This window comes from Crinia signifera, chromosome 11, assembly GCF_055691185.1.
Source record: "Crinia signifera chromosome 11, ASM5569118v1, whole genome shotgun sequence".
NCBI classification, from domain to species: domain Eukaryota; kingdom Metazoa; phylum Chordata; class Amphibia; order Anura; family Myobatrachidae; genus Crinia; species Crinia signifera.
Genome location: NC_139227.1, coordinates 61,047,597 through 61,071,280, shown reverse-complemented (window position 1 = coordinate 61,071,280; position 23,684 = coordinate 61,047,597). Strand labels below are relative to the sequence as shown.

The 23,684-nt window shown below is 44.4% G+C and overlaps 1 protein-coding gene across 3 annotated transcripts in view; it reads left to right on the top strand.

The window, feature by feature from the left end:
- Positions 1 to 23,684, top strand: part of LOC146046198 (serine/threonine-protein kinase D1-like) — a 179,286-nt gene that overhangs the window by 105,090 nt on the left and 50,512 nt on the right. For all 3 annotated transcript variants that reach the window (XM_083165423.1, XM_083165421.1, XM_083165422.1), the window contains exons 6-7: positions 833 to 1,028; positions 22,586 to 22,669. In XM_083165423.1, the coding sequence (XP_083021549.1) occupies positions 833 to 1,028; positions 22,586 to 22,669 (280 nt within the window). The remainder of the gene's footprint in view (positions 1 to 832; positions 1,029 to 22,585; positions 22,670 to 23,684) is intronic.

Genomic DNA, 23,684 nt, shown 5'->3' with positions numbered 1-23,684 from the left:
CCCGTACAGGGAGCCCGCAGATCTAAGACACCATATAGGTGTCTTAGATCTGCAAGCGCTTGCAATATCATTCGATGGTCGACGAACATCGAATGTTTTTGTCCCCGCACACAAGGCTTCAAATGGATGTTTACTGGTCATCCATGTGTGCCTGGATATACAGCGTGTGACTGGTGGGCGGGCGTTCGTGTGGGCGGCATTTAAATGACACGCAAAGCTGTGCATTTTGCAGCTTTGCATGTGAACCAGAATAAGGTGCAGCTTTTCAGGGACAATGCAAAGTCTGACTTAACACCAGCGGCATTCCTACCTCATTGTAGAAGGGTCCTGCCACTGTCCACGATGCTGGCATCCCCCCCGCTGCTCTCCACTGTGGTCCTGGCTCCTCTACAATGCAGGTGAAGGCACCGCAGTATCATCCTCGGTGCTGGGCATGCACATACCCCCAGCTTCAATGGGCTGTTTCGGCTGCAGCCCATAGAAGCCAAAGAGGCAGCCTGGGGCTGCCTTTTGTGACTGGCAGGTCTCACTTCCAATAGTAAGTCACTACCATTCACAGTGAAGCCATTGCAGTCTTGCAGACTGCTTCTGGCTTTACTACAGTGACAGATTGTCAGCCCAAAGGTAAAAATGGCCACTGCTTAATAATAAGAAGACTGTCCATGCATTCAGAAGGGTGATGATCATGTGGTTGACAGTAATTTTGTTGACAGTGTTGATATGCATAAGGTCGACATTGGAAAAAGGTAAATGCATTTGCACCCTCCCCCTAATCAGTCCATTCATCCCTTAATTTTTTTTTTCACATCAAAACAATCAATTTCTCTTATAGCTTTTGTTGCAGGCTAATGTGAAGAAGTCTCGTATTCCCTCCTTCAAAGGACGTCCTATATGGAAGGACTGGCAGGAGATGAACAGGGTGAAGGTTCCACACACTTTTCAGGTCCACACATACACACGTCCAACCATTTGTCAGCACTGTAGACGTCTCCTGAAGGGACTTTTCAGACAGGGCATGCAATGCAAAGGTATGGATTTTTTGTAATAAACGTTATCTATCTTTTTTCTATCTAATTCTACATTTTAACACAAAGAGATTTTTTCCTAAGCTATCGCTCTTTGTTGTCTTTTTTTTTTTTTGTGACTAAACTTGAGAAGGATAACCTTTTGTTGGTAAATCACTATTGGTCTTTTTGCAGTTCATTCAGATAACTTATTTCTCCTATAAATCTTGATTTTATGGTACTTATATGTTACCAATTTACCTACGTACGCTTGCGGAAGGAAATCCCATTGCATCGTATGTCCTGTTTTAGTGGCGTGCGATCCGTGTGATGCGATGCAATCCCAGTACTTTATATGCATATATCACTGATACATATATTACTGATGTATGCATTTCAAGTAGCGTAACTATGTTTTATGAATAAACTTAAGCTAAGTAAATAGTGTAGTCAGTCAGAAGTTGCGTAAGTGCTCCTGGTCCCTCACTCTGAGGTAAAACAGTGTCAATCATGGATGCTACCCAGAGTGCTCCCAGTGTTTCTGCTTTTACTGGTGACATCAGCATGGCAAGAGCTCAGGAGATGTCACTATTTAGTCTCCCAACATCAGAGGAGGAGGCGTTGACATTTCTACAGCGTCAGAATTTGCTTCCAGAGACGCAAACGTGCGTAAATGGCCACCCCATGAAGCTGTCAGTCAAAGAAGGTAATTGGAGGTGCCATATCAAGGCCTGTCGCCGAAAGGTGACAGTGTGAGCTGGGCTATGGTACCCTGGTTGCTGTCTGCCATTTGTGAAGCTGGTATGCTTCATTTACTCGTGGGCACAGGAACTCAGCAGTGTGGCATACTGTGAAAGAGAGTTGGGGATGTGCATAGTCATGACGGTGCAGTATAATGCACTGATGAGGGAGGCTTGCACCTATGATCTCCTTTCACAGCCTCAAACACAGATAGGAGGACCGGAACTTGTGGTGGAGGTCGACGAGACCCTCTTCTCCAAACGCAAGCATGCTGTGGGGAGGATGTTGCCACAGCAGTGGGTGTTCGGTGGCATGTGCAGGTAGACGGTGTCCTACTTCATGAAAGCCTTCTACCGGAGGGATGCCACAACACTAATGGCTGCCATTACATCTCATGTTGGCGAACGCATCGAGCCCCGCGAGGGGACGCGGATTACTTTACATGTTTTCCACGTCCGATCGCCACGCTTTGGGTTGGCGTGGATAGTATGCAATGCTGCGCTTGAAATGCTATGGGTGGTGTGGATACTGGGGGGGGCTAGTATGGGGTGGTATGGATAATAAGGGGGTACCTACAATAGGAGGGAATTAATTATTTAGTAATATCGCATCGCATTATACGTTTTAGTGTCATAAAATGTGTGCTGAACAATGCGATGCGATAATAGCTGGAAAAATAAGACTGGCAAAAAAAGACATTAATTAGTAATATCGCATCGCACGCATAGTGTGCACTAAAAGTGCACATGTGATGCGATGCAATGTGATTTGATTTCCTTACGCTGACTAGCCCACTAAGTAAATATCTTAGTGGGCGCCCAACTAACATATAAGAACCGATTTTATAAATAGAGCATTCCCCTCCCAATGTCATGTGCACAAATGTGAGCGGGTGTGGATTATTAGATAGACAGTGTTTCGATAGAAAGGTCGACAGGCAATAGGTGGTCAGGTTCAAAAAAGGATGGCATTTGAAAGATCAACACGGGAAAAGTAATTTTGACCCTACCAACCTATTGCATGACGACCTTTTGACCCTGCCGACCTATTGCATATCGACCTTTTGGAGTAGACCTATTGACTGTCTATCTAGACTCGGTGGATCTAGCAACAAAATCCTGTATGAGCAGTCCCGTCGTGATTTATGTAGTGTTAATGAAAAATCAGCCCATTGATTGGAAAACTGAAGTCCTGTTTTGTAAACACCAGTAAGGGCCGCATTAATCAAACAATATTTGCGGCTAAATCCCTGAAAACACCTGTTTTTGGGGGTTAGCCACAAGTATTATGTATCACCCAAATGTACCAAAGGGGGACCGCAGCAGTAATCTCCGATCCCTGCTGCGATCCCTCCGGCATCACTGTCGGCCACATGCATGTCAGCGATAACCTCTTCCGGTTGAGCGCATCGCAGGGATGGCGATGTCCCTACTATTCCAATGCTAGTATCGCATTTTACAATGCGATCCTGGGTGGTAATATTCCACCCATATCACATTGTAAATGCAATCATTGATAAATGGGCCCCTTAGTGTCTCATAATGAGGTTCTGTAAACCTGGGCAGAAGGCTGAGTATGTGGTACAGCTGCTGCTCTTAAGGCACTCTTTTCTGCATTTTGTGGGCAAGTTCTTCCATGGTCTTACACTGCTTGGTAGCAGACTTTGTTTTATAATGTCATAAGGGGTTAGGCTCTGTGGGTGCCTCTTGCCCTGCTATGGCACTGTCACTGCTTCTTAGTGAACTAAAGTTATTTAAGAATGGTCCCCTTTGCTGCTCATTTAAAAGATTGGGTTAAGTGGCATTTGCCTTCCCTGTCATTTACTTTTTTTTTTTTTTTTAAGTTTATCTTTATTTGACATTTTCTATACATACAATTCATCCATAGACATTGGTATACAACATTTACATCACATACTTATTACTTACATAACAATCACATTGACATTATACTATCACTAACACATAACACATAAAAGTTCTGCATCATTATATATTTGGTCCCATGCACTATTGCCCCGATCCTACCCGTCTCTTTTACCCTTTACTAACCCCTATCATGTTGCCCAGTTTTGTTCCATTGAGAGGTGGGAGGTGTTCTTATTTATTTAATTAAGGTATTATTTTTATTTTTTATCTTTGGCCGACTCTTGTTCCCGCCTGGTTAACTTGTTGTCTAAACAGTGCCTATTTTAAAGTGTATTCCTACCCTGTCGTGACTAAATCTACTGGTAATTCAAATCATATAATTTAATAATTTTCTTTTTTTTATTAACCTATTTATTTTTTTGCTTAATTTGACTTCATATATACGCCCTACTGTGATTTTTAATGATACTTTTTGTGTTTATTTTATGTTTATTATACATTCTTTGTGATGCTATCTTTTATTTAGCGGTTTATCCTTCGCCGTTCTAAGTGCTTGGTGCTGTTTTATAATATTTTGAGTGAAACCAGTCACCCCAGATTTTGTAAAATTTATTTATGTTATTTCTTGTTATATATATTTCTCTCTCGTGCTCAAAAGTATTATTAACCAGGTTGGTCCATTCTATTAGCCCCGGGACTCTCTTTGCCATCCAATTCTGTGCAATGCAAAGTTTGGCTATCGAGCTTAGATTAATAGCCAGCTGTCTTTTTTCTGCGGACATACCCAGATTCGGCCAAACTCCAAGTATCAGTGCAATGGGCTTAATTTCTAGCTGGGGTATTCCCAGACTAGTCATTATGCCCCTGATATCATTCCAAAATTTTTGCACCGAGTTGCATTGCCAGATAAGATGCCAAAAATCGCATCCTCCCCCTTTACATTTTGGGCATTTATCTGACTCTTTAACCGAAAATGTACTTATTTTTTCAGGGGTTAGATAAGTTCGGTGAATAATATTGTACTGAGTTTGTTGCACTCTTAAACAATTTGTTGAGATATTTGTTATTGCGAGTGCCTTCTCCCAATCCCCCTTTGTTAGTTCAGGAATGTCACCAACCCATTTCATTACTAGACCTTCAAGCTGGTCTGTCTGTGTTATAGATATAATTTGTTTATACAATTTGGAGGTGCTTTTACCTGTGCCCATTTTTTTGATAAAGGTTTTTATTGGGTTGTCCTTTACATCAATATGTATATTTTTGGTATAATCCTCTAAGGCACTCATTATCTGGAGGTACTGGAAGAACATGGTCTTTGGCAACTCATATTCCTCCTGGAGCTGAGAGAATGTTTTTATTCTATTTTGTTCGATAACTTGGCCGATTGTTTTTATTCCGGCGGCATCCCAAATGACGCTACCTTGCTGTTTTTCTAATTTTTTAAATGGGGTCAGTGAGAAGATAGTTGTTTCGGGGTCTAGCCCATTGTAGCCTAGTTCCTTACTAAGCCATCTCTATATTTTTATAGCCTGGTTAAGAATCTGGGGATATTTTTTTATGGCACCTACTTGTAAGGATGGCTTGTAAAGGAGTGTGGCCAGGAATGGCCATATTGACCATTATCAATAACTCCATCGCTTGACCCGACTCCTTAAGCCATTCCTGCAAGTGAGCCAGCTGAGCGGCCATATAATAAAGTTTGAAGTTTGGAAAAACGAGTCCTCCCTGTTCTCTCGACCTCATAAGTGTTTCAAGTTTAATCCTAGGGATTTTATTTCTCCAGATAAATGGTATTAATACCCCATTAAGCCTCCTAAATACCGTATTACTGATGTATATGGGTGAATGCTGTAATACATAGAGTACTTTCGGTAATATTATCATCTTTATTAAGTTAACCCTTCCCATGACTGTCAGGGGTAATTTCAGCCAGTTTTTACATTTTGTTTTTATTTCATCAATCAATGGTAGAATATTATTTGTTACATACTCCTTTGGGTCTTTAGAAACGACGACTCCAAGATAGTTAAATTTGTCTACCGTGGGGATATTCCCATCTCCATTTGGTGTATCCCCCGGTCCGCCCGCCTTGTCTTCTACCATCAAATGGGACTTATCCCTATTTATTGTTAAACCCGAGTAGGATCCAAATTCCTGGAGAATAGCCATTACCTAAGGGAGATCTTTCTTATAGTTGGACATGCCCACCAATAAGTCGTCTGCGTACAACGAGACAAGGCTGCCCACCTCGCCCCCATCCCCTGCTTGATTTTCGGAGAGGTTTTTCCTGAGCTTGCACGCAACTGGCTCGATGGCCACCGCGAATAGGATAGGGAAGAGTGGGCATCCCTGTCTCGTACCACGAAATAAAGGGAATAGTTCTGAGACGAACCCATTAATAGAGACTCTGGCAGTGGGACTCTGGTAGATAGCAAAAATCCTGATTACAATTCGTGGTCCAAAACCAAATGCCTCTAATGTGTTTTTCAGGTAGGGCCACTCCAGCGAATCAAAGGCCTTATTGGCATCTAATGAGGCCACCGCTATCTCTGTACTGTTGATCTTCCCAGTTTGTAGGTATGTAAATACCCGACGCAAATTCATTGCAGTGGACCTACCCCTCCTAAATCCAGTCTGGTCTGGATGAATGATTTCATCTATTACATTATTTAGTCTGTTGGCTAGAACCGTTGCGAATATCTTGGCATCGACCGTTAATAGGGATATTGGCCTATATGACTCCGCCCTAAGTGTATCTTTTCCTTCTTTGAGTATTACCGTGATAACGGCCTCTATCATGGACTGAGATAGCGTGCCCTCATTTTCCATTTCTTGGAAGAAATATAATAGCCTTGGTGCCAACATACCCTCAAATACCTTATATAGCTCTGCTGGCAGGCCATCTATCCCTGACACCTTACCAGTCGAGAGTCCCTTTATTGCCCCTTCAATCTCTTGTAACCTGATAGGCAGTTCTAATGATTCCCTGGCTTCAAGAGATAGCACAGGGAGTTCAAGATTATGTAGATATTTGTTACAGTCGAGAGTCCCCTGTGTATTTTTGGATTTATATGTTTCTGCTAGATGGGTCACAAAAACATCTACTACTTTTGATGTATCAGTAACTATTTCACCCGTGTTTGTGCATATTTTAAGAATTACATTCGGGGGTTTATCCAATCTAGCCATATACGCCATAATTTTCCTGCTCTATCTGAGTTCAAATACATTTTGTGGGACTCCTTTAACAGCCTGCATTTTGCCATTTCTTGTAGGTGTGTCACCCAGGCGCGTTGTGCAACCAACCATTCTTGTTTTGTTCGGTTTGGGTTAATAAGAAATTTTTCTCTAAATTCATAATTTTTCCCTCTAACGATAATGCTGTTTTTTGGAGTACTCCTTTAGCCTGGGCGTTTTTTTTTAACCAGTATACCCCGTAAAAAGGCTTTAAAGGATTCCCAGACAATTGCTGGTTTAGTGGAGTTGACATTTCGTTCCAAAGAAGCCGTCAATTTCCATTCTCACATCGCCTAAGTCTCCCAGCAGGGACAACCATGCTGGGTGGAGACTCCAGTACTGGTGGCCTCGGCAGGGTTCTGGATCCATTTGTAATATCAATGAAGAATGATCCGAGAGGGCCCCGGGATTTATATTCAATCACTGATATCTTATTAAGTAGATCTCTGGATGAAAAGATCATATCGATTCTTGAGAAGTTGTTAAAGGTAGGCGAGTAACATGAATATTGACGCTTCTCTTGAAACTTTTCTCTCCAAACCTCATACCAGCCCACTTCATCGATAAATTTGGCAAAATTACTTCTCCCCACCGGACTACCCCTTCTGGGGCTCCATATATCCAAACCATAGTTAATCACATTATTAAAATCACCTAAGCATATAAATGAGTTGTCAGGCCTGGCTACAATAAATTCCAATGTGGCTCTTAATACATCAAATTTAAATGGTGGGGGGACATATACTGCTAATAGATTTAACCTGACTGTATTAACCAGTCCATCTATAAAAACATAACGGCCATTCTGGTCACTCTGGGCCGAAATATGCTTTTTAAGCTTTTTGCAAATATGACACTCTCTCGGGCCCCTATATACCTCAGCTCTCCTGACTTCCATAAGAGACCTTTCTTTCTGTTCTGCTAAATGCCTTCTATACATGTATACACACCTTACATGTATACACACCTTACCTTACCTTTTACATTTTTTCGAAATACAGTATAACCATATCAATATGGAGATCGCAGACTGTGGCAATAATGTTGCAGACATATACAAAAAAAAACATACAACAATTAACATATACCCCCCCTCCTCCCCCCACCCCGTATAACCTACCCAATGAGGCATACCTATATCCTTATCCCCCATGTATACCCACACAATTCTTTCAATTGGGGACTTTTTACTTAATGACCACGTCTAGCGCGGCAGATGCCCCCGGCACTTAAATACATATTTTACTTAACAACTGTTTACTTCGCTTTTTCTTCCCTACTGAGACTGACCACCCTATACAGTACTTACAGAGCCTTTCCCCAACTACCTCCTCCATAAGCTTCCTATACTGTTACAGTTTTTACTTAACAATTAGACATTATTTAGTATCTATTCGGTTGCTATTTGTTTTTTAGCAGGATATGATTTATCCAGCCACAGGGCTGCTTCTGATGCTGCAGTAAAGAATTTTGATTCTCCATTGACGATAACTCTGAGTTTTGAGGGATACAGCATTGAATATTTCAGGTCCAGTTCTCTCATCCTGGTTTTAATATTGCGAAATTTGTCTCTGTCTCTCTGAACCTCTTGTGGGAGGTCCGGAAAGGTAGATATCTTTATCCCATTATACCCGAAGTCAGTTTTGTCCCGAGTTAATTTTAGGACTCTGTCGCGGTCCCTAAAGTTCAGGAACTTTGCAAAAAGGTTACGGGGATATCCACCTGGGATAGGTGGTCGAGCAGGTATACGATGGGCCCTTTCAATAGAGAATTGGGCAGAGAAACGCTTATGCCCCAACTCTTTTTTTAACCATTCTTCTAAAAATTTCTCAGGCTCTCTCCCCTCTGCTTGTTCCTCTAGCCCGACAAATCTGACGTTGTTCTGCCACAAACGTTCTTCCATGTCTGTAAACTTGGATTGCAAGTCCACCAACTGACTGGAAATGGTAGTAACTTGGGCCTGTAGAGGACCCACTGTATCCTCAGTTGTTGAAACTCGCTTCTCCAACTCCGTGACCCTGTCCCTAGTTTTTTGTGCGTCATCTCTGATCAGCATAATATCTGCTTGTAGCTTGTTAATCTGTTCAGAGAGTCGTACTTCACAATTGTTGACTGCCTCCAGAACCTGCTGTAATGTAACTTCTGGGACCTGGGCTTGAGGAGATCGTTTGGAAGGTGTTGTTTGCGGTGTGGCGAGTTGGGAATTGTTTGCAGCTTGTGTTTGTGAGCGAGCATACTTTTCCAAGCGGGCAGCAGCTGTGGTTTGGCCAGTTTTCCCCATTTTTTTTTATTTTTTATAATACTTAGGTTAATGTCCCTTTAATTATACCAGCTCAACTTAAATGCAGTTCTTGATTAGTGCTTCCAAGCACCTTTCCCTTACAACACTCTGTATGTTATAGGGAGTATTTGCTGTCTATACAGAGTATTTCACCTTAATGGGGTTTCAGCAGGAAGAGATAAACAGACTGGGGTACAGCACAGTTTTTAGAAATGATTTTACCTCCGTGTCAGAGTCCAAACCAGGGCCAGGAGAGGAAGCGTTTGAGAGTTGTAGTCTCTGGTCCCTGTTGCAGCTCCTGCCGTCTGCCTGGGCTGGAATTCCGTGGATAGACGCCTGCGGCACTGCCACTGCCGCCTCCTTTCTGAATAGGGCTTGCCGGCACTCGCCTCCAGGCAGGGGAGCGTGCTCAGCCTCCTTTGCCGTGGCGTTTGACCTTTCCTCCTCAGCTGGGGGGATGCGCCTCGCCGTCTCTCACTCGGCGTGACCGAGGCGTCCTCCCAGTGACGCGATGCGCCGGCGCCCTCTGCTGCCACACGGCACCCTGTCCAGCTCCCGCTCGCGCCTCTGTCCAGCACACCCGGGAAGCAGCAGGGGAGCCGACCGGACCCTCGCATGGGCAGATGACAGCGTCGCTGAGCCGGCCACGGAACAGCACAACCGAAACGGTCAGTGTTGAAGCCTTTGGAGCTTGGCTGCCGGGGATCAGTATGGGCTGAACTGGGTGTCCACTCACATGGGGATTTTGAGCGGAGAGCTCATACACGTGCCGGAGCTCCCACACACCTGAGCTCACTCACACACCGCCGTGGTCACGCCCATTCCCACACTCTAAAATCATCAGTAATCTCCGATCCCTGCTGCGATCCCTCCGGCATCACTGTCGGCCACATGCATGTCAGCTATAAACTCTTGCGGTTGAGCGCATCGCAGGGATGTCTATGTCCCTACTATCCCAGCGCTAGTATCGCATTTTACAATGCGATCCTGGGTTGTAATATTCCACCCAGATCACATTGTAAATGCAATCATTGATAAATGGGCCCCTTAGTGTCTCATAATGAGGGGTGTGCAACTGGTTCTGTAAACCTGGGCAGAAGGCTGAGTATGTGGCACAGCTGCTGCCCTTAAGGCACTCTTTTCTGCATTTTTGGGGCACGTTCTTCACTGGTCTTGCACTGCTTGGTAGCAGACTTTGTTTTATAATGTCATAAGGGGTTAGGCTCTGTGGGTGCCTCTGCTCCTGCTATGGCACTGTCACTGCTTCTTAGTAAACTAAAGTTATTTAAGAATGGTCCCCTTTGCTGCTCATTTAAAAGATTGGGTTAAGTGGCATTTACCTCCCTGTCATTTACTTTTCTGCATCTCTGGTTCTACACTTTTTTTCTTCAGTGCTGTTATTTCCTTTTCTGCTTTTTTGCATTTACTGGTACAGTTAAGATACCAATATATGTTTACTGGAAAAAGCACCACAACCTTTTTTTTATTTCACAACAGAATATGCAATGTAGGAAGAAATTGGGAAGTTGCCCATGTTACAACCATGCTATTCAGATGCTGTTCAAAGGCAACTAGCAGTCCACAGAGTGGAATGTGTGCCTGATTCAGAGGTGGATGCTGCTGCATCTGCAATAGCACACACAAACGGAACAGCAGGAGCGATAATATGTGATGGAAAATACAGGCACTGAGACACCCATTTTTACTGTCCGTAAGTAGTCTGTGGCACATTGTCTACACTTGCAACAGCCTATGGGATTCACAATATTCCTTTTCTCAAATTCAGCTAAACATGGCATCTGTGGTTGTGGATCTGGGTTTGATTATCTAGCCGTGTTCACTGGCACACCCATGACCATGATATTTTGCTCCATGGTCAAGTGTACATTGATAATGATGACATCAATGAAAGAGTGCAGACATTGTCAGCACAAAAAAAGAGAAAAGAAGAAAAACAGCGCTCATAAAATGAACTACACCAAGTGAATCAATTAAATAACCTTTTTAAATAAACAAATATAAATCACAATATTAAGAAAATATGATAAAAAAATTATAAAAAACAACAGTGTATCCAGATCAAATGCTACAGTATATTATGGTGTGCCCAGTGGCAGACATTTATATAACTTGCAGTGTACAATAGCAGCAGTCCCAAATAGATGGAGTCCGTACGGCAATGCGAGACCTGCGTATCGCTAGAGGGAGCGTTCCTGTGTTTGAATGGTGGACCACTCTGTAACCTCACAAGTGAATGCGACCGGTTCTTCAGCATATAACGCCAAAGACATCTAATGTATGGGACCAAGTGATCAGATCAATAAGAAGGTGAAGTCCATCTGCTCACAATCTGCATCCAATCTGATTCTGATCTATTCTCAGTTAAAGGGGTCGTTTTCAAATCCTGACTGCAGCAGGGGCGCGCATTGGCCAAAACATACCCAATTTACATACATAAATCTCCCAGTCAAGAAGTGTGGAAGTCAGGATGAAAAGGGGGTTGGATAACAGAAAGGGAGAAACACAACCATGTTCTAAAGAGATCCTGGTTAATATTTAAAGTAACTAGCACTGTCCAGTAAGCAGAATTGTTTCTAAATATATATTTTTTTCTCTTAGATACCTATACTTACCGGGGTCCTGTGTCCAACGACTAATAAGTAACACCCATCAGATTGAGGGTGGAATGTATTAAGTGTTTCATATTACATGCAATACATCCCATCACATGCATAGCAGCATTTACTAAAAATATAAACAGCAACTCTTCCAATAAGCACTGTCCTTGATTTTTGAGGACTTGTGGATCCACAGCCAGATAGTCCTACAGTGCATGCTTGGTCATCAGCCTGGGTATGTGCAAGCCATGGGTGAGGGTTGGGAGGCATCATGGAGGAATCCATAAGATCCCTCTCAGAGGCACGTTGCTTTAAGAAGCTCACAGTTTTCTATCAGTTAACTATCTGGAAGAAGCTGCTGGCAATTTATTCGACATCCACTGTGACCGCTATTATACATTTGGGGTTTTCAGGAGTTTGCCCACATTTTTTTTAAGGCTGGTGCATCAGGTGGTGTTGTAGACAAGTGACAGTTAACAGTAGCTTTTGGTGAATAGCTTATTTGGCAAAGCATCCCCAATAGCAGTTGTCAGTGACGGGGAGTCATAACAGACAAGTAACCCCTAACCAAGTAGCATTGTAAGTGATAAAATAATCCTATGTGGCTGTTGGAGGATTAGTTAGGGCAAGTCTAATTACCAGGGAGACCAGTAATCACAGTGCAGACCAATTAATAAGATGGGACGCCCAACCAAACAGTACCAGAGTTTCCCTTGAAGGGTAAAAGATAGGTTTATCGTGCCATCATACCAGTGCATCTTTATTGTGGCTGAACATTGAGAAATCCATATGGTTTTAATTATTTTAGATTGAAATACAACTAGAGCAAAGCAGATTTAAAATCTCCCAGGAGCTCTCCAAGGCTGAGGGTATATGCCCAGTTATCTAGTGGTCCAGTTGCAGAAGAATAAGTCCAATGACCAGCCCTCCAAGTGAGTATTGTGATGACCTGGGGTAATTAGGATCCAGACACAGCTTTTTTTGTTAACTGTTTCATATATAAAAAAATGGAAATGAGCTTCACTGGCAGCATCCAACATAAATTAACAGAAAATAACAAACAGCTTAGCCCATCTCTAGATGGGAAGTTTCTTTGCTACACAAAGTGTTGCATCCTTGCCTGTTCTTGTAGGTAAGTCACAGGATTCAGCCTAAATCACTGGCGTCAGTCTGGCTTGGCTCTGCTTCCTGCATAAACAGACAGCAGCCTTATTGAAAAAGTCTCCTTCAGCAAAGACTCTTCATGGCCTTCTCACACTTTACGTCAGTCGCAGATGTATCTGATATCTACCCATACAGATTGAATGGTGTCTACCCATACAGCTTGACTAACTTTTTGTTCCTTTTTGTGGGTGGATCCCTCCAGTCACACTCTTAAAGACCAGTTCATCAGCACAGTCTTTACTGATACTGCCATAGTATCCACAAGCTTATATCCACTGTCCTGTGTATAGCATTTATGAGTGACCAATGGAATCTGGCTGGACATAAAGTGTTATGAAGGCCAATGACCTGATGAGGAACTGTCCCAGGCATGAGTCTTCAACTCTGAAATCTTTTAGAACCTGGAAAGATCTTATTAAGAGATTGAAGCTTGAGGGCTTAAAATCAGTGCCATTGAGGGAGAGTACAGGTTGGGCCAGACACGGAGAAGTAATCTTAGACAGGCCCTAGTACATGACCAGGGGAAGATGATAGCTTTTTTTTTTTTTATAAATTCTTTATTTATTGAGTTTTCAGAAAGACATTACAAACATCGGGATTTTTCATTGTACAATATGATGGTATGTCGAATAATTCGTTGAACAATATAAAACATTACAATATGCATGAATCGACACTTCTCGGCTAGACAGTTTGTGCTTTTCCGCCTGTTAGATTAAACACGCTATTAAACTCATAAGTATATAGTAAGAACTAAAGGGGCAAAACACACGGGGGATAGAAAACTGTGGTGAGGCAAAGGGGGTAGGGGGGTGAGAATAGGGGGCTGCCAGAAGCTTACTCTTTCCTTGTATCTAAGGGGGCAAAGTCCAGGAAAATCTTGAATCTCGTCAGGATTGTGGGCTAACGGTTAGGTCTCTGTATGTGGGAGTGAGTTTAAATTCCAGCCAGCTAAACCATCGGGCAGCGAAGTCAGGCTGTTTTTCTGGGGAGGATAGGAAGATGTCATCCATATTCATATAGAAGTCAAGTCTCTGGCACCAGTCTCGTATCGACGGTGGAGTGGTGGAGCGCCACCTGACCGGGACTACCGCTCTAGCTGCATTGTTCATGTGCCGAAGGAGAGATTTCTTATATTTGGATAGTGGAATGTTTGAGTGTGAAAGGAGCCAGAAACCCGGATCCTTTGGGACTTGAAAGCCTAAGATCTCAGAAGATCTCTCTATTACACCCTCCCAGAAGGGCCTAAGCAGAGGGCAGTCCCACCAAATATGTAGCAGTGTCCCCCTCTCCCCGTTACATCTCCAGCATGCAGGGGAAACACCAGGGAAATATTTGTGTATGGTGTCTGGGCAGCGGTACCACCTAGTCATTAATTTAAACTGTGTTTCTATGACCTCTAAGCTAGAAGAGCAAGCGTTTGTATATAAAAATACTTTTTTCCAATTCAATTGGATTCCCTTGCTTGCCATGTCTCTATCCCAATCGTCTTGGAATTTTGACCTGTCTGGTAGGTGGCTAGATAAGAGGACCTGGTACAGGTTTGATATGGTGTGTTGGGGTGGGTATTCTGTCGTGCACATTGATTCCATAAGCGTTAGTGGTCTGTTTAGGTTTTTTGAGTCATTGAGGGAGCAGGCAAAATGTCGAGTCTGCAAATAAAACCAATGTTCTGTTTTTTCTAACCCGAAGTCGTTCATCATTGTGTTAAATGGTTTAATAATCCCATCTGAGTACCATTTACCCAGTCTATCGAGTCCCCGGGCTCTCCACTTGGATGACATTTTTTCGTTATTACCGGGTTCGAAAAGTGGATTCTTTATGATTGGTGTGAGTGGAGAAACTTTCGAGGATATATTAGGTTTGGACCTCAGTTTGTTCCACATCATGAGAGTAGGGCCAACTGTTGGGTGTGTGGAGAAAGGGATTTTTTGGCACCACGGAGCTGTGGTTAAGTGTACTTTGGAGGAGATGGATTCAATTTGGACCCATTGTTTCTCTGGGGAATTCCTGTACCAGTCCACGATTCTATTGAGAATCACGGCTTGGTAGTAGGTCGAGACCATCGGAAGTTGCCTTCCTCCCTGTGCCTTCCGTCCAAATAATATCTGGTGTTTAAATCTGGGTCTTTTGCCATTCCAGATATACTCTCGAATCACTCTATGGGTCGTTAGAAGATATTTGGACGGCAGTCGGATTGGGAGCGTTTGGAATAGGTAGAGTAGTCTGGGCATAATATTCATTTTTATGACGTTTACCCTTCCCATCCATGATAATTTTTTAAGTGACCATAGGTTAAGATCTGATTTAATTTTTCTAAGAAGAGGGAGGTAGTTTAATGCGCTGAGTTTAGTTAACTGGTTTGGGATTTCTAAACCTAGATACTTCACATGTGAGGGGTGCCAACGGAAGGGAAGCGAGGTCTTAAGTGTCGCTATCGTGTATTCAGGGGTAGTGATGTTGAGTGCTACGGATTTAGTATAATTAATTTTAAAGTTTGATAACTTGCTAAAACGGTCAAATTCCTCCATAAGGTTAGGGAGGGAGGTCACTGGGTCTGTGATAATGGCTAGCAGGTCGTCTGCAAATAGTGAGAGACGATGATTCTGGTCACCCACTGCTAGGCCCCGGATATTAGGGTTCGCTCTGATAGCTCTAGCCAGTGCTTCCATACACAGCACAAAGATCAGGGGGGATAGGGGGCACCCCTGACGTGTGCCATTCGATATGTGAACCACTTCTGATAGGATCCCGTTGACCCGGACCCGAGCAGAAGGCGACCTGTATAATGCCAGAATCTTGTTTAGAAAGCTTTCCTTCAGACCTATTCTCTCAAGCACCGCAGACATGAAATCCCAGCCCACCCGGTCAAAGGCCTTTTCTGCGTCTGTTGAGATTAATACCAAATGATCCTTGGTGGTGTATGCGTGTGCAATCAGATCTATTACTCTGGTGGTGTTATCTCTGGCTTCCCTCCCCTGGACAAAACCGACCTGGTCCGGGTGGACTAAGGATGGTAGTATCTGTTTAAGGCGATTGGCCATTAACTTCGCGTAAAGTTTAACGTCTACGTTCAAGAGAGAGATCGGCCTATAACTTTCGGGCAGGCAGGGATCTTTGCCTTCTTTAGGTATTACTGTTATGTGTGCTTCCAACGACTGGGCAGAGAATTGTGTTCTTTCCGAAACAGCGTTGCAAGCATTAAGCAAAAGGGGGGTCAGTTTACTTATGAACGCTTTGTAATATGTTATGGGGAACCCATCCGGGCCGGGGCTCTTACCGTTGGGGGAGCTTTTGATAGCCTCAGTGAGTTCTTGTGTAGTGAACGGGGATTCTAGTGTTTGAATAGCTTCTTCCGTTATTGAGGGGAACTTGATTTCGTTGAGGTATGAGCTAATATCAGTCTGTCGTCTAGTCCCTGCTGCGTCTGATCTATTCTCTGCAAGGTTATATAATTTTGAGTAATAATCTTGGAATATACTCGCGATGTCTGTATCAGAGTGTTTAATGGCACCTGAATGGTCTTTAAGTTTTTGTATGTAGGTCTGCGCCCTCTGATTTCTTAGCGCTTTCGCGAGCATCTTCCCAGGCTTATTGCCCCACTGATAATATTTGTGCCTGCAGCGACTGAACATCTTTTTTGTCCCTTCTGAAAGCATAGCTTTCAGAGATTCTCTTGTCTTTTGGAGCTCTAAGTATGTGTCCGGGTTCAACGTATCCTTGTGTGATCTTTCAAGGTTGCTAATCTTGGCTAGTAAGGAGTCTCTGCACTCAGTTCTCTGTCTCTTGAGGATAGTACCCAATTGGATACACTTGCCTCTAATAACACATTTGTGGGCTACTTTTTATTCAATCCCCCATAGGTCCTATTCCCGAATTGACTACTTCCTAATTAAACACTCTTGCCTAGAATCCCTACTGGACGCCTCCTTGGGACAGATTACTACCTCAGATCATGCCCCTATAACTCTAGTAATCAAGAGAAGGCCTACTCCCCACCGCGGCTGGAGGTGGTCATTTAATGAACAATTATTGAAAGATGCTAATAGCCGCAAAAAATTAGAGGAGTCAATCGATCAATATATAGAGACCAATATCACAGACGGGCTGATACCCCGTCTGTGATATTGGTCTCTATATATTGATCGATTGACTCCTCTAATTTTTTGCGGCTATTAGCATCTTTCAATAATTGTTCATTAAATGACCACCTCCAGCCGCGGTGGGGAGTAGGCCTTCTCTTGATTACTAGAGTTATAGGGGCATGATCTGAGGTAGTAATCTGTCCCAAGGAGGCGTCCAGTAGGGATTCTAGGCAAGAGTGTTTAATTAGGAAGTAGTCAATTCGGGAATAGGACCTATGGGGGATTGAATAAAAAGTATAATCTTTTTCAGCTGGGTGGAGGATCCTCCAAGGGTCAACCAGCTGATATTCTTGAAGTAGGGACCTGAAACTATGAGCTTCCCTAAAAGATGAACGTGTAGCTCCAGAGGAGGAGTCCATGTGGGGATCTAGTGCCCAATTCAAGTCTCCCCCTACTATGAGCGTACCCTCTGTGTGTGAGTCAATGGTCTGTAAGGATTTTCTCATAAATCTTAACTGATGTGTGTTAGGAACATAAAGGTTCACAAATGTGTACCGCTGCCCAGACAGTGTTGCCTTTACTATAATACCCCTGCCGTCTCCTATGAGGACTTCTTGAACCTCGGAGAGCTGGAGATCTTTAGAGAAGAGAATTGCTACCCCTCTGGCTTTAGCACTAGAGAAATGGTTGAAGTATCCTGTGGGGAAGTGTCTGGAAGAAAGCTTAGGTGCAGCATCTTTTCTGAAGTGCGTCTCCTGGATAAAGGCTATATCAATCCTATCTCTATGTAGCAGGTGCAGGAGCTGAGAACGTTTCTCTGGTGTGTTGAGGCCCTTTATGTTGTTGGAACTTATTATTAACCTATCCATAGTGTGGTGTTAATATCAGAGTTGGCTGTATAAAGCCCTTTAGTTGAATCTCGCCCGTTCCCGGGGTGGCCTAGATTCTGGCTTTGGGGGGTGGGATGCAGGTAAGTGTACGAGGGGGAAGAGAAGGGGAGGGAAGCAAATTTACCTACGATACATACATGGGGAAACATACAGACACATAAATTGAAATGTAATACACGGCTCCTTATGAGGGGCCTGAAACTTGCTAAGTAGTTAGTTTTGGCTAAGCCAAACATGAAAGAACAGAACCCTGCGAAGATGACCTGATGAAACCATTTGAGGTTCATGGTCAGCTTGTGTACAACAGGGTGAGAGGGGTATGGGGGTACTAATGTCAGTAACATTTAAACAAGGTTCCCAGTTCTACCTGGGCAACCCTAAAACAGTAATACTAAGAGTATTGTAGTAAAAACAGTTCCATTATGGCGTTGTTAGACCTACGTGGTTAACGGTGCAATAATACTAGTAAACAGTAAAAAGAATTTTAAATCATAAACATGATACTAAACATTTTCTATATCATCTAAGATGAAACCAGAGAGAACCTGGTCGCAGTGTGTGGGCAAGTGCCTAGGTCTAGCGGCCATGTCTACCAGTGCTTCACGACTAAGCAGGTTATAGTGAAACAAGGATACTTAACGTGAGCTTGTCAGTCAGGTTACACTTGGAGCCTCTGAAGAGTGAGGAAGGCGTGGTCTACGTCTTGTACTCTTGACTTTTTGCCAGGTCTCCCTTTGGTTAGTGAAGGTGGGCATTGCTTCCATAGGGTTTAACCAGTTCGGGACAGATATATCCGGGAGCCCTAGAGCAGAACAGAATTTGGGTAGGTCCTCGAAGTCTTTTAGAACCAAGAGGGAGCCTTCGTGCATTACGTTGATGCTTAGGGGGAAACCCCATCTGAACCGGATGTTTTTTTTCCTCAACTCTTCCAAGAGGGGTCTAAGAAGCCTTCGTTGTTGTAAGGTGTTCCAAGAAAGATCTTGGAAGATCTGTATGGAGTGACCGTTGAAGTCTATCTCTGTAGTCGTTCTTGCCTTTTTTAGTATTTCTTCTTTCACTGTGAAGTGGTGTAGGCGGCAGATAATGTCTCGTGGGCGATCTGTGGGTAAGCCCCTGGGGCGCAGTGCTCTGTGGGCCCTGTCAAATCTTATTAGGGAGTCAGGGTTTTTGTTAAGCAGTTCGTTGAAGACTTTTGTCAGCGCGTCAATCAGGCCGTCTTGTGGAACTTCTTCAGGCATGCCTCGTATTCTAAGGTTATTTCTACGTCCCCTGTTGTCGACGTCATCTAATCGACGCTGCAAGTCAGTTAGTAGTTTTGCTTGGCTTTGGAGTGTGGTCGTGAGAGCTGCCAGTTTAACGTCAGTCTCTGCTTCATGGTTCTCTAGTTGATCGACCCTGTCAGCGACATGACCAAGATCAGCTTGTATTGTGGATATATTGCTATTGATAGATTCTTGAAGGCGCTGTTCTGTTTGTTGTAGGTCTTGCTGAATTTCTTGTCTGGTTGGTAATGAGCGAAGATGAGCTAATATTTCCCCAATCTCCGCATTAGGCCCCTGGGTGAATGGTGACAGACAAGGCGAGCGTGGCTCGGGAGTTGCCGAGTCTTCTGAGCCCCCTGTTGCCATCTGGATGGGTTTGGGTTCAATTTTCTCAGTGTCGGAGGTCTGATTTGTATTGAATAGAGCGTTGAAAGCCGATGACTGGGATTTTTTGGCAGGGGTAACACCAACTTTTTTAGGAGCACTGCGTCTCCCCATAGGGTAATGTAGATATTCAACCCACGTTGGAAGATATACGGAGTCAGGTATAATGGAACTTATTTGTCACGTGACATTTTCCCCTCAGCACATAGAGCTCGTGGTCAGGCAGGCATACCGTCTACGGCTCTCAGGTCATTTTTTTTTTTTTCTTCACATGTAGACTAGGTATCTCCAAGGTTGGGCCTTAGCTTTGCCCTTGTCAATATTTAAGTCTGGCTGCAGTTTTCTCAATCCGTCACAAGGGGGAGCCCCGAGACCAGAAATGCAGTGCAGGGAGAGATGTAACCCTTTCAAGACGCCTGTGAGAAACAGGCCTCAAGGCAGGGGCTTTTTGAGGTTAGAGAGGCAATTTTACTGAGATGGTCTCTCAGTTCTTCAGCTTAAGCCTGCTGGGTGGTTAAAGTAGTTACCACTGCTGAATACTGGGAAGGGAGTCTGCTATCACCCCAGCTCCCGGCAGTCTTCAATATAATTAGGTGCAGGGTAGGCAGCACGGGAAAGGGGGCAGGGGGTCGTGAGAAGAGATGTTGCGGGGAATGCACTGAGGGGGGTCTATCCCCTGGATGGAGTCCAGTCCCCCTAAAGTGACCCTATTGATGATGAGGGAGAGGAGTGGTGTTGTTTAAGCAGGGCAGTGTCTCCCAAGCACAGGGGAGCTCAGTGTGTGAGCTGTCTGGTGCCCCAACCAAGATGGCCGCCGCCGCCCACAGAGTGAGTGCTGGGCCAAGTGGGGGGATTAATATTGTCAGGGAGCACTTACCCCACCATTTCTGGCTCAGGGGGGCACCTGGGGATGCCAAGGGAGGGCTGGGTGACCCGCTGGGTTAGTTTCAGAGGCTCCGGCGGCGTCTTCCCGCCGCGGAGCTCGATTTCCGGCCGCCGTCCAAAATTTAGGTCCCGGCTCCGGGTCGCGGGTAGGCCGCAATCCGCAGAAGCCTATAAATAGGCTTCCCGACTCCGCTGCCGCCCGCGACTAGCCTCCGGAGGGGTGGGCAGGCACAGGGGGTGCTGTGTTGGTGTGGGATTTGGGGAGAGGCGCCTGGGGTCCCTGGTTTTGAGGGGCTATTGTGGGAGCTCAGGAACTTTGCTTCCAGTCGAGATGGCTGCCAGGCCACGCCCCCCAGATGATAGCTTTTTGATGGATAGTAGTGTCCTACTTATTTACTAGTTATGGCCCATGACACACTAGGGAGAAACATATTTAATATAGTAGTTTGTGCACTCAAGGTGATTTGTTATTCCACCCATTAGAACAAAATTTTTTAAGTGCTCAGGTGACAAATTATTATCAGCAAGAGCACCCTGTGACATATTTGAGCAGGAAATGTGGTTGGTGTTGTTGTGTCACTATGTGGCATGGTTGGTAGTGATGTACCACTACTGTACGTGGTATAGTATGTTTGGAAGCAGTATGAAATCTCGGCGGTCGGGATCCCGGCGTTCAAAATCCTGACGCCGGAATCCCGACCGCCGAAATCCCGACAAGGGGGGGACGTGGATCGCCCCCCCTTGCGGGCTCGCTGCGCTCGCCACGCAGCAGGCCCGGTGCCTCGCTACGCTCGGCACACTAATTTATTCTCCCTCCAGGGGTGTCGTGGACACCCCAGGAGGGAGAAAGTGTCGGGATTTCGGCAGTCGGGATTCCGGCGTCGGGATTCTGAACGCCGGGATCCCGACCGCCGGGATTTTAACTGCATCCCGTATGTTTGTGTAAAACAATAGAAAAAACTATTGTTGTGGAACTTTGAGTCCCAGCAAGCCTGCTTCGCAGGCAGGTACCTGGGGAACCACAAGTCCCAGCATGCAGGGCATTAAAGGGCTTGCTGGAACTTGTAGTTCCACAACAGTACAAAAAGTTAAATAAACACACACTGACACCATTAAAGTAAAACTTTATTTCATACATAGCCCATACAAACGCCTAAAATAGGTGTATTCGCAGTAAATGTCTCCCAAACTGTTTCTAATTCACTCTTCGGGGTCGCAGGAAATCCACAGCGCCATCTAGCGGGAAAACAATGAAGTTACCATGAAGCTACAGTGCTGCACAGTTGCATTTTCTTACATTCATCTTTGGATTGTCATCTTCAAAGTGTGTTTATTAGATTTTGTAAATGTGGCCTATGGTGATATGAGAGTAATGAATTTTAAAGCTATATGTTCCTAGAATATAATTTGCATTTATACCTGGTCAGTAACATTGTAATAGTATTGATGGATTTTTTGTTTTCTCAAAAACAATGAGAAGAATTACTGTCCATTTAACATTTATGGAATGCATTCAGGATTTATCAGAGATTACTTTGCATGCTATCTTTATACTTAGAATGATTTTGCTTATTCTTTAGACCGTTTTTAACCGTGTCCACTTTTGGAAAGCCCTACTCAACCTATTGTTTTGTAAAGAAGGGAGCAGTCTGTCTGTAGCTCACAATAGAGACACAGGAACAGTTCTATTGTGTCACTGAAGACTTAATAAAATGCAGGCTGAAGTGATCAGCGGCTGGCTTTAAGCAACAGAACGGCAAGCTACAGTATGCAGAGTTAGACATAGGGAAAAATTAAGCTTTTAATGACAGTTATTTTGGCACCAAGTATAGTCTGATGTAAGTGTGATGATGATGATGTAATCAATTAGGGGGACTCTTACTTGCATCATACTTGCTAGTCAGGATACCAGCATCAGTTTTCTGACTGTGGCATCCTGTCTGCTGGGATGCTAATTGCAACCCCTCTTGGGGACTAGTGACAGGAGTGTATAGAAATTCTATGTAATGGACTGAAACAAAGCACAACGAGGAATATAAAGGGGACAGGTACTTTGGGCAGATATATATATAGAAATAATATGGTGGATTCTACATTTAATATAGTCAAATTCACATAATAGGTTTTTATCAACTAAATATTTAACTGCTAATTGATTCTTTACAGATTGTCGGTTTAACTGTCACAGACGGTGTGTGCCAGATGTACCAGATGAATGCCTAGGAGAGGTATCCAGTACTGATGGTGAAGGTAATGTTGAGTACATTATATTCTATTTATATTGTAACAATAGATATCTCTATATACAGTTTCCCAGGGGTTGAGTCTCCCATATCCGAAAATCTGATATCCTAAATGATCCAAAATCCGACATTTCTAGACCGTGACTGAGAGAGCGACACCTTTGTTTTCTGATGGTTCAATGTACACACAAACGTTGGCCCTTATTCTAGTTCACTCTTAAGGCCCCCATACACTAGGGCGACTTGTCCTAAGGACAAGTCAGCCCCGATTTCCCCTGAGCTTCCCCGGCAGCTCCCCGGGGTAGCTTGATAAGATTTGGCACTTGGTGTGCCATTTTTTACATGTGATAAATCGGATGCGATTTATCACATGTAAAAATCTGGGGAGCTGCAGGAGAGCTAGCGGTCCGTGGGAGCGGGGACCGGTCCGAGGGAGGGGGTGGCAGCAGAAGCAGGCTGGGGAGTGGGGACCGATCCGGGGGAAGAGCACGAGATGTAGCGGCAGGCAGGGAGCAGGAACGCAGCCAATCAGCGGCCGCCCAGTCTTTTGAATAGGATGGTTTCTATTCTCCCGATCACGCTGGGGACCGCAGAGCAGCGGGAGAATAGAAACCATCCTATTCAAAATACTGGGCAGCCGCTGATTGGCTGCGTTCCCAGCCAATCAGCGGCCGCCCAGGGTTTTGAATAGGATTTATTTCTATTCTTCCGCTGCCCCCGGTCTCTGCTCTGCATCTGCGCCGCGATCCCCACTCCCTGCCTACCGATACATCCCGGTCCCCACTCCCAGCCTGCTCCTGCCGCTCCCCCAGATGGCTGCACATGATTTATCTTATGTGCAGACCGTCCGACATCCGGATCTGATCCGATGCGCACGGGACCGCGCATTGGATCAGATCAGATGTCATACTCTACGCAATTTGGCCAATTTCACCCGATTTCTCGGCCCAATCCTCCAGAATTGGAATTCTGTGCAGGGTAAATACTGACTGCTTTATTTCTACACTGCAGTATAGATCTCA